Source organism: Thalassophryne amazonica, chromosome 9 (genome assembly GCF_902500255.1).
Source record: "Thalassophryne amazonica chromosome 9, fThaAma1.1, whole genome shotgun sequence".
Classification (NCBI taxonomy): Eukaryota; Metazoa; Chordata; class Actinopteri; order Batrachoidiformes; family Batrachoididae; genus Thalassophryne; species Thalassophryne amazonica.
Genome location: NC_047111.1, coordinates 6,228,764 through 6,240,919, shown reverse-complemented (window position 1 = coordinate 6,240,919; position 12,156 = coordinate 6,228,764). Strand labels below are relative to the sequence as shown.

The window sequence follows — 12,156 nt, the reverse complement described above, 5'->3', positions numbered from 1 at the left end:
GCACCTTGAGGTGACGCTGTCGTGATTTGGCGCTCTAAGTTCAATAAATTGCAATTGAGGGAAAAATGAATTTACTCCATTTTAGAATAAGGCTGTAACATAAAATGTGGGAAAAGTGAAGCGCTGTGAATACTTTCTGGATGCACCGTGGAGAGTGAGTGATGTCACAAAGATGTAATAAGGAAACAAAAACTACAAAAATATTTGGTGACTTCTCCCACCACTCCCAAGAAGTAAACACTTACAAAAAAAGAACAAATTCATGATATAATCTTTTATTTTAACCCATGGGATTTAACTTTTACAGTGCATTTCTTTACATCAATGAATCAATAAGTGACCATTTTTAGCCACCACTATGGATCAGAATACTATGGAACCTTTTTTTTTTTTTTTTTTAAAGATTTGACTTCATCAACACCGTATGAAAATAATCCCAAATATTAACCAAAGATTAATTCAGTGACACGCGATCGTCCATTGAAGTCGTTAGCCTCGTTGTCAAACCACCAGTTAAACTTTAGTTTTCACATTTTTTTTAAGCAGCTGTACCATTAAAACACAGAGGTGGCCAATCAGAAACCTGCTGCCATCCAACACAAAAGGCTTTAAAAGAGGCAAAAGAAGAGAGGTTATGGCACTATTGTCTCAGTGACAGATGAGTAGACACTACTTTCTGTGGGTGTTTTTTTTTTTTTTTTTTTTTTTTTTTTTTTGTAAATAGGACTGCAGCCAAACTGCCTGAAACAGAAAAAGAAAGTTTGAGCACTTTGTTCAGTCTTTTCCTGAGCAGTCACTGCTGCCAGTTAATCGAGTCGGACTCCTCAGTCAGACAGCTGTTTCATTCACGGGCACCTCAGCAGGAAAAACTAAAAACTTTGGATATTACTGTCCGTCACGGGACAGAATACCTGCAGCACAGGCACAAAGCGTCAGTCGCTCTGTGCCGATTCCTCACACATCCGGTGCAGCAGGGTTGAAGCACTGATAAATACACACACTGTGCATATATGTCAGTTTGAGAACACATTGCAGCAAAGAACACGAGCCACCAGGCGCACATTAAAGTCGTTCCAGTTACCCCTTTACATTCAGGCTTTAAAAAAAAAAAAAAATACAATGGCAAAGTAAACAGCAGATTTCTCACTTTTGCTCAAGTTTGGTCTCAGATTCCCTCAAATAAACAACAGCTTGTAGTGCACAAAAGAAGAATACAAAATTAGACTTTTAAATACTGTAGCAGCAAATTTTGGAGTTCCAAACACATCGAAGAGAGACGGATTGTCCTGTGAAGTGCGAGACGTTGTCGATAAGGTGGTTGCTAAGTGACGCTGTGGGGGCAATCGGGGCGCTGCTGAAGGGCGGAGCCGCGCGGAGGCAGCAGGACGCTATACGGCACTGAAAATGTCCAAACGGGAGGTTTGAGCTGCAGGACAACGTCCTCTGCTGACAGGTTTATCAGTTCACAGGCTCTTCCCTTTTCTCCTAATACGCAGTCTCACAGTGTCTCCGTTCCCAAAGACGAGCTTCACTCCTCGTCTCGCCTCCCGCGGCAGGTCGGGCTGATGACGGAGAGTTCCGCTCATCTGTCCCAACGTAAAGTACAGCGCTGAGGCAGAACGCAGCAGGGCTCTTGTCTCAGCTGGAGGCGGTGGCGATGGCCTTCTTCAGCTGCTGGCGCATCTCACGAGTGCGGGACTCCAGGAGGAGCTCGTGGCAGGTGTTACACACCAACACCGGGTCATAAAGCTGCTGGTCCGGGATGGGCAGCTTCAGGTGACAGCAGTCTTTACAGAACACATTGCCACAGTTCCTGAAGGCAGACGGCACACAGAGGGTCAACATCTCAACAAGTTATAAGGAGCCGTGCAGAAAAATGACAACATTCCCCGTCTAAGGAGCACAGACAGGATACATTTAATCTGAGCCCTGAACTCTCAGAGTCTGTGGGTGTGAATGTCTTTCTAAACTGGGACAAGTGTCAGTCAGAATAATTCTCTGGAGGGCCTTTGATGCAAAAACTGCAAATCTACAAAGTCTGATTTGTTGCTGAGAAAATACAGAGAAAAGTGGCTGAAGTGCATGCTGCTACTCTGTCAGAAATGTGATGTAATGAAAGTGAAAGTAGAGAGAAAATAGGCTCATAAAACGCACCTGCAGTTCAAGATAAGCCCCCACCCCTAAAAAAAAAAAAAAAAATCTGCCTGATTTCACAAGGAAACAGAGCTGGCTGCAGATGCACCCACTTTGCCAATAATACGACTGTTAGACATTCAGGGGCCCATATTTGACACTAGACTCAGAGACCAAGCTGTTTCTGAGGAGTTTTCATGAGACCTGGGTGAAGAACCTTTAGATATGGACAGGTCAATTTTGGACACCATCTATCTACAAATTCCAAAAGTTACTGAGGATTACACAGAATTTCTTAACGCTACCAATCAATCAATCAATTTTTTTATATAGCGCCAAATCACAACAAACAGTTGCCCCAAGGCGCTTTATATTGTAAGGCAAGGCCATACAATAATTATGTAAAACCCCAACGGTCAAAACGACCCCCTGTGAGCAAGCACTTGGCTACAGTGGGAAGGAAAAACTCCCTTTTAACAGGAAGAAACCTCCAGCAGAACCAGGCTCAGGGAGGGGCAGTCTTCTGCTGGGACTGGTTGGGGCTGAGGGAGGAGAACCAGGAAAAAGACATGCTGTGGAGGGGAGCAGAGATCGATCACTAATGATTAAATGTAGAGTGGTGCATACAGAGCAAAAAGAGAAAGAAACAGTGCATCATGGGAACCCCCCAGCAGTCTACGTCTATAGCAGCATAACTAAGGGATGGTTCAGGGTCACCTGATCCAGCCCTAACTATAAGCTTTAGCAAAAAGGAAAGTTTTAAGCCTAATCTTAAAGTAGAGAGGGTGTCTGTCTCCCTGATCTGAATTGGGAGCTGGTTCCACAGGAGAGGAGCCTGAAAGCTGAAGGCTCTGCCTCCCATTCTACTCTTACAAACCCTAGGAACTACAAGTAAGCCTGCAGTCTGAGAGCGAAGCGCTCTATTGGGGTGATATGGTACTACGAGGTCCCTAAGATAAGATGGGACCTGATTATTCAAAACCTTATAAGTAAGAAGAAGAATTTTAAATTCTATTCTAGAATTAACAGGAAGCCAATGAAGAGAGGCCAATATGGGTGAGATATGCTCTCTCCTTCTAGTCCCTGTCAGTACTCTAGCTGCAGCATTTTGAATTAACTGAAGGCTTTTTAGGGAACTTTTAGGACAACCTGATAATAATGAATTACAGTAGTCCAGCCTAGAGGAAATAAATGCATGAATTAGTTTTTCAGCATCACTCTGAGACAAGACCTTTCTGATTTTAGAGATATTGCGTAAATGCAAAAAAGCAGTACTACATATTTGTTTAATATGCGCTTTGAATGACATATCCTGATCAAAAATGACTCCAAGATTTCTCACAGTATTACTAGAGGTCAGGGTAATGCCATCCAGAGTAAGGATCTGGTTAGACACCATGTTTCTAAGATTTGTGGGGCCAAGTACAATAACTTCAGTTTTATCTGAGTTTAAAAGCAGGAAATTAGAGGTCATCCATGTCTTTATGTCTGTAAGACAATCCTGCAGTTTAGCTAATTGGTGTGTGTCCTCTGGCTTCATGGATAGATAAAGCTGGGTATCATCTGCGTAACAATGAAAATTTAAGCAATACCGTCTAATAATACTGCCTAAGGGAAGCATGTATAAAGTGAATAAAATTGGTCCAAGCACAGAACCTTGTGGAACTCCATAATTAACTTTAGTCTGTGAAGAAGATTCCCCATTTACATGAACAAATTGTAATCTATTAGACAAATATGATTCAAACCACCGCAGCGCAGTGCCTTTAATACCTATGGCATGCTCTAATCTCTGTAATAAAATTTTATGGTCAACAGTATCAAAAGCAGCACTGAGGTCTAACAGAACAAGCACAGAGATGAGTCCACTGTCCGAGGCCATAAGAAGATCATTTGTAACCTCACTAATGCTGTTTCTGTACTATGATGAATTCTAAAAACCTGACTGAAACTCTTCAAATAGACCATTCCTCTGCAGATGATCAGTTAGCTGTTTTACAACTACCCTTTCAAGAATTTTTGAGAGAAAAGGAAGGTTGGAGATTGGCCTATAATTAGCTAAGATAGCTGGGTCAAGTGATGGCTTTTTAAGTAATGGTTTAATTACTGCCACCTTAAAAGCCTGTGGTACATAGCCAACTAACAAAGATAGATTGATCATATTTAAGATCGAAGCATTAAATAATGGTAGGGCTTCCTTGAGCAGCCTGGTAGGAATGGGGTCTAATAAACATGTTATGTTGATGGTTTGGATGAAGTAACTAATGAAAATAACTCAGACAGAACAATCGGAGAGAAAGAGTCTAACCAAATACCGGCATCACTGAAAGCAGCCAAAGATAACGATACGTCTTTGGGATGGTTATGAGTAATTTTTTCTCTAATAGTTAAAATTTGTGTTAGCAAAGAAGTCATGAAGTCATTACTAGTTAAAGTTAATGGAATACTCAGCTCAATAGAGCTCTGACCTCTTGTCAGCCTGGCTACAGGTGCTGAAAAGAAACCTGGGGTTGTTCTTATTTTCTTCAATTAGTGATGAGTAGAAAGATGTCCTAGCTTTACGGAGGGCTTTTTTATAGAGCAACACTCTTTTTCCAGGCTAAGTGAAGATCTTCTAAATTAGTGAGACGCCAATTTCCTCTCCAACTTACGGGTTATCTGCTTTAAGCTACGAGTTTGTGAGTTATACCACGGAGTCAGACACTTCTGATTTAAAGCTCTCTTTTTCAGAGGAGCTACAGCATCCAAAGTTGTCTTCAATGAGGATGTAAAACTATTGACGAGATACTCTATCTCCCTTACAGAGTTTAGGTAGCTACTCTGCACTGTGTTGGTATATGGCATTAGAGAACATAAAGAAGGAATCATATCCTTAAACCTAGTTACAGCGCTTTCTGAAAGACTTCTAGTGTAATGAAACTTATTCCCCACTGCTGGGTAGTCCTCAGAGTAAATGTAAATGTTATTAAGAAATGATCAGACAGAAGGGAGTTTTCAGGGAATACTGTTAAGTCTTCTATTTCCATACCATAAGTCAGAACAAGATCTAAGATATGATTAAAGTGGTGGGTGGACTCATTTACTTTTTGAGCAAAGCCAATAGAGTCTAATAATAGATTAAATGCAAGTGTTGAGGCTGTCATTCTCCAGCATGTGTGTGGATGTTAAAATTCGCCCACTATAATTATCTTATCTGAGCTAAGCACTAAGTCAGACAAAAGGTCTGAAAATTCACAGAGGAACTCACAGTAACGACCAGGTGGACGATAAATAAACAATAAAACTGGTTTTGGGACTTCCACTTTGGATGGACAAGACTAAGAGACAGCTTTCAAATGAATTAAAGCTCTGTCTGGGTTTTTGATTAATTAATAAGCTGGAATGGAAGATTGCTGCTAATCCTCCGCCCCGGCCCGTGCTACGAGCATTCTGACAGTTAGTGTGACTCGGGGGTGTTGACTCATTTAAACTAACATATTCATCCTGCTGTAACCAGGTTTCTGTAGCAGAATAAATCAATATGTTGATCAATTATTATATCATTTACTAACAGGGACTTAGAAGAGAGAGACCTAATGTTAACAGACCACATTTAACTGTTTAGTCTGTGGTGCAGTTGAAGGTGCTATATTATTTTTTTCTTTTTGAATTTTTATGCTTAAATAGATTTTTGCTGGTTATTGGTAGTCTGGGAGCAGGCACCGTCTCTACGGGGATGGGGTAATGAGGGGATGGCAGGGGAGAGAAGCTGCAGAGAGGTGTGTAAGACTACAACTCTGCTTCCTGGTGCTCAACCCTGGATAGTCACGGTTTGGAGGATTAAGAAAATTGGCCAGATTTCTAGAAATGAGAGCTGCTCCATCCAAAGTGGGATGGATGCCGTCTCTCCTAACAAGACCAGGTTTTCCCCAGAAGCTTTGCCAATTATCTATGAAGCCCACCTCATTTTTTGGACACCACTCAGACAGCCAGCAATTCAAGGAGAACATGCGGCTAAACATGTCACTCCCGGTCCGATTGGGGAGGGGCCCAGAGAAAACTACAGAGTCCGACATTGTTTTTGCAAAGTTACACACCGATTTAATGTTAATTTTAGTGACCTCCGATTGCGTAACCGGTGTCATTACTGCCGACGTGAATTACAATCTTACCAAATTTACGCTTAGCCTTAGCCAGCAGTTTCAAATTTCCTTCAATGTCGCCTACTCTGGCCCCCGGAAGACAATTGACTATGGTTGCTGGTGTCACTAACTTCACATTTCTCAAAACAGAGTCTCCAATAACCAGAGTTTGATCCGCGCGGTGGTGTCGTCGAGTGGGGAAAAACGGTTAGAGATGTGAACGGGTTGGCGGTGTACACGGGGCTTCTGTTTAGGGCTACGCTTCCTCCTCACAGTCACCCAGTCGGCCTGCTTTCCCGGCTGCTCGGGATCTGCCAGGGGGGAACTAACGGCGGCTAAGCTACCTTGGTCCGCACCGACTACAGGGGCCTGGCTAGCTGTAGAATTTTCCACGGTGCGGAGCCGAGTCTCCAATTCACCCAGCCTGGCCTCCAAAGCTACGAATAAGCTACACTTATTACAAGTACCATTACTGCTAAAGGAGGCCGAGGAATAACTAAACATTTCACACCCAGAGCAGAAAAGTGCGGGAGAGACAGGAGAAGCCGCCATGCTAAATCGGCTAAGAGCTAGTAGCTACGCTAAGCTAGCGGATTCCTAAAAACACGCAAAGTGAATAATGTGTAAATAATTTAGAGGTGATTCAGCAGAAGGAGTGCTTTAGTTAAGGCACATAAAGATTACACTGGGAAACAAATCGTAATCTAGATAACTAGATAATCTAACTGCGCAGATTAAACAGCTAACAGATACAGAAAAACACTGCTGTGCTCCGGAACAGGAAGTGATACAATACCGCAGTGAGAGCCAACCACCAGTAGAGGCAAGCAAGAGATCCAAGGAACCACCGAGGAGATGTTTCATCGGAGACAGAGGAATGTACACAAAACAGACACTAAAGGAACTGAGGGTAGGTAAGTCAGCAACTGTTGGAAGAATGCAGTACCTGGACCTCAGGTGGCTATGGAGTTTTGGAATCAAAGGTTAAGGTAGAGAACATATCCTGATGGCAGTACAGGCAGATGTTAAAGTCCCATCCTTTCTAGGGCATGCCATATGAAGGGTGATGCCCCCTATTTCCTCTACCTTTACCACCTTCCCCAACCCTAAAGAGATTAAGGTTCCCATTTGCTGCTGAGTTTTCCCATCTTTGATTGGAGTGGGATTCATAGACGAACACTCCAGCCATATTGCCCCCCAATCCATTATGTTCATTCAAAACTGACACGTGACAGCACGGTCCTGATGGACCTCCCCTGTGGAACAGCTGACTTTACACAAGACTGATCCTACCGTGTGGATGGTGAGATCTCCAGCAGGGTCAAAATATTTCCATCCATGTTTTGACAAACAACGTGAACAGTCAATGACATTGAGAATAGCGCCTCATGTCACAGGAATAGTTACAGCGAGTTAGGCTGATGCACAGAGCGTAGCAGCAGCAGGTGGAAGCAGCACACATGCTAACATTTGTGCTACTGCAATTGTGTACACCGGAGATAAATAAGAGATAAAAGTAAGTCCCTTGTTTTCACTCGGGGTCGCCACAGCAGATCTGAGGTGGATCTGCCTGCTGATTTGACTTAATTTTTCTGCCGGATGCTTGCCTGACAACTCGGTATTAAATGGACAACAGGCGAGGGTGGGTTTTGAACTGGGAACCTCCTGCACTGAAAACAAGCACGCTCAACCTGACACAGTGTTACTGAAGAAGACACTCACACACGGACTCAGCCCAAGGGTCAAAAGACGAGGACACTGTTTCTGAAAGAAGGCAGAGTGACGACAGCATAGTACGAGTAGAGTGGCGATATTCTGGCTACTTAGTCGCGTGCACTGTAAACTGTGCCAAAAGCTTGTTGCCACAAAGACAGTGTAGTAACACTTCTTTACCATGTGAAGATGTCCATTTCTCTTTTATGTTCTCTTGTAATACTTGAAGCTTTGAAATCAGATTTTAGATCTCCAGTGACAGAGTTTTGTGGTATCAGGGTTCATGGAGGTCCCATTCTCTTTTTTTTTAGGCTTCCTGTGCTAACAGTGTTATTGTTTGGTTATGAGACCTGGGCACTGATATATAGCAACATCTGGATGTCTTCAGCATTATGCCCATCTACAGAAGCCTTTGATAGTGCTGATAAATTGGACCAGATGAGCTCTTAGGAGGAGAGGAGAGCCGGTAGAGGACTTTTATTAGATACATCATGAAGGTGTGCCAGCTGCTTAACTACAGCCGTGTGGCAGATGTTCCTGAGCATCATCAAACACGAGTGCATCATTACTGAGTATGTAAGTAGGACAACCAGATGTGCACATAATAGACGGCAGCTTTCAGAAGATAAAATCATTTCTACGGTGCATCCAGAAAGTATTCACAGCGCTTCACTTTTTCCACATTTTGTTATGTTACAGCCTTATTCCAAAATGAAGTAAATAAATTTTTCCCCCTCAAATTCTACTCAGAAAACCCCATAATAACATGAAAAGTTTAGAAATTTTTGCAAATTTATTAAATAAATAAATTACATGAACATAGGTATTCACAAACCCTAATGGACTTCATTAACACTTTTCTATCTGTATCAGACCGCTCAAAGTGCTTTACATAATGCCTCACATTCACCCCAATGTCAGGGTGCTGCCATAACAAGGTGCCCACTACACACTGGGAGCAACTAGGGGATTAAGGACCTTGCCCAAGGGGCCTTAATGATTTTCCTTTCAGGCTGGAAATTGAACGGAGGATCCTCTGGTCTCAAGCCCAACGCTTAACCACTAGACCATCACCTCCCCTCACCCTTTGAAAATACTTTGTTGATGCACCTTTGGCAGCAATTACAGCCTCAAGTCTTCTTGAATATGATGTCAAAAGCTTGGTGCACCTATCTTTGGGCAGTTTGGTCCAGTCCTCTCTGCAGCACCTCTGAAGCTCCATCAGGTTGGATGGGGAGCGTTGGTGCACAGACATTTTCAGATCTCTCCAGAGATGTTCAATAGGATTCAGGTCTGGGCTCTGGCTGGGCCACTTCAGGACATTCAAGAACGCAATATAAAGGTGCCAAATGAATGACAGCCAGTCACAGCAGCTCTGATCTCGCTCTTTGTTTATAGTGACTTCTTTGCACTTTTATCTTTTCTCATTTTTATAGCAGTTGCTCCTGTGCATTCCTTGGTGTGAAGCTGGCGAGACTGCTATTGTGTGTTGTACCATTTACCGGACTTTTAAACGCCGCATCGGTGAACACCCACAACAGACCTGTTGTTTACACTTGGGAACAGCTGCTAGCACTTAGCCAAGTTAGTCTAATTCCCGAATTGTGACCTGCTGAACTACAGAGGAGAAGGAGGGCACACAGAGCCGGAGTTAAACACCAAGAAAGCAGACGACAGCACAAACCAAACCCTACCCCCGCTTGGCCGCTGGTCCATCTGCTCCCTGCTTACACACCAATGGTGAAGAAACAGCCCCCAACCAAAACGTGTGTGAAGCAGTGGTGTGAGGAGGCCAGTGAGGCAGTGCAAGACTGTTTTAATGTCACTGACTGGGAGGTGCTCTGTGGGCCACATGGACAGGACACTGACAGCACTGGATACATAAACTTCTGTGTAGAGACTACCGTACTGAAGGAGGGTGCGGTGTTCTTCAAACAACAAGCCCTGGGTGCCTCCTGAGCTCAGAGCCTTGGTGCTGGAGAAAAGGAGGGCTTTAAGTCGGGTGACAGAGAAGAACTGAGGAAGGTAGAGAAGGAGCGTAAAAGAAAGATCTGGGAGTGTAAGGCCAACTATAAGAGGAAAATGAAGGACCAACTACAGAACAACAACACAAGAGAGGTCTTGGAGAGGATTCCAGACCATATCATAGCAAGGCAAAGGCAAGAAGAGGGACCCTGAACCTGGGGGCAGAGACTGGGTCAACAAGTTAAACATGTTTTACCCCCATGTTTTTCACCCCATCTCCCTCCAGACTGAGCACTGTCCAGCCAACCTCCAGCTCCCCTTTCCTGCTTCCCCCCCCAAACATCTCTACACCAACCTTCTACTCTTCACACCAACAGTGGATCAGGTGAGAATCCAGCTTAGGAAGTCCGGAAAGCATCAGCTCCAGACTCCTCAAGGATCGTGCAGACCAGCTCTGTCAGATGGTCTGCAACATCTTCAATGTAGGCCTGAGAATGGAAAGAGTTCCTGCCATCTGGACGACTTCTTGTGTGGTCCCAATCCCAAAGACCCCATGACCCAAGGAGCCCAACCACTTCAGACCCGTGGCTTAACCTCTCACCTGATGAAGGCATTCGAGAGGATCATCTTGAACTATTTTCACTCCCTGGTGAGCCCAACATGGACCCTCTGCAGTTTGCATACCAGCCTGGCATTGGGACAGATGACACTCATCTACCTGCTACAGAGATCCTTGTCTCACCCGGAGGACACTGGAAACAATGTGAGGATCACGTTCTTTGACTTCTCCAATGCCTTCAACACAATCCAACCATCACTGCTCAGGATGAAGCTGGAGAGAGCCAGGGTCAGCAACCAGTCGGCCGCATGGACCATGGACTTCCTCACTGACAGATGCCAGTATGTGAGGCTACAAGGCTGTGTGCCTGATGTGGTGGTCTGCAGCACAGGTGCAGTACTCTCACCTTTCCTTTTCAACCTGTACACATTGCATTTTCAGTACTCCATGGACAGTTGTTATCCCCAGAAGTTCTCCGATGACACTGTCATCATAGCATGTGTGTCGGGGGAATGACTGTGCGTACAGGAAGGTCATCATGGACTGTCATCTGGTGAGAGCAAAACCACTTGCAAATGAATGCCAGCAAGACAAAGGAGATGGTGGTCGACTTTCATAGGACACCCTCAAACACTCCACCGCTGAACATCCAGAGACACACAAGTATCTGGCTGTTCGCCTAAATAACAAATTGGACTGGACAGATAACACTGACTCTCTTTACAAGAAGGGTCCGTGTCATTTATACCCGCTGAGGAGGCTCGCATCCTTTGGTGTGTGTAGGCCACTGCTGAGGATCTTCCACGGCATTGTGGTGGCATCTGTGGTCTTCTATGCAGTGGTTTGCTGGGGAGGAGGGTGCTCTGAGTGAGACAGGAGCAGAGCAAACAGGCTGGTAAAAAGAGCCAGCTCAGTCTGTGGGTGTCCCTTGGAATCTATCGAGGTGGTGGAGGAGGGCTGTTGCCAAACCATCATGAATAACACCTCCCACCCTCTGCATCAGACTGAGTCCCTTCAGCAACAGACTGCTACGGCCCAAGTGTAAGAAGCAACATTTCTGCAGGTTCTTCATTCCATCATCAATCAGACTGTATAATGCTGCACCGTAGCCACACTTAGCCACTCGACTCACACGGCTACTGTAACTTGTGAAATAGGATGTTACATGTGCAATAAATAATCTGTTACAATTTCATGGTGAAATGTCACCTTTTGTATATAATCTATTTTTTAAAATCTAAGATACCTTTTTACCCCTGTCTTTGGGAGCTGCTGTAATGGTGAACTTTCCCCACTGTGGGATCAATAATGTTTATCTTTATTCACAGAGTTGTCCTGAAGTCACTCCTTTGATATGTTGGCTATGTATTTAGGGTCATTGTCCGGCTGAAAGATGAACCGTCGTCCCAGTCTGAGGTCAAGAACGCAGGTTTTCATCCAGGATCTCTCTGTACTGCTGCATTCATGTTTCCCTCAATCCTGACTAGTCTCCCAGTTCCTGCTGCTGAAAAACATCCCCACAGCATGATGCTGCCACCACCATGCTTCACTGTAGGGACGGTGCCTGGTTACCTCCAAACATGACACCTGACATTCACAACAAAGAGTTCAATCTTTGTCTCATCCGACCAGAAAATTTTGTGTCTCATGGTCCGAGAGTCAATC

At 44.3% G+C, this 12,156-nt stretch overlaps 1 protein-coding gene across 1 annotated transcript in view; it reads right to left on the bottom strand.

Moving 5' to 3' along the window:
* Positions 1-262: 262 nt before the first annotated feature.
* The window catches only part of mtmr4 (myotubularin related protein 4), a 118,342-nt gene continuing 106,448 nt past the window's right edge, over positions 263-12,156 (bottom strand). The window contains 1 exon segment of the mRNA XM_034177529.1: positions 263-1,813. Within this exon segment, the coding sequence (XP_034033420.1) occupies positions 1,639-1,813 (175 nt within the window). The 3' untranslated portion in view covers positions 263-1,638.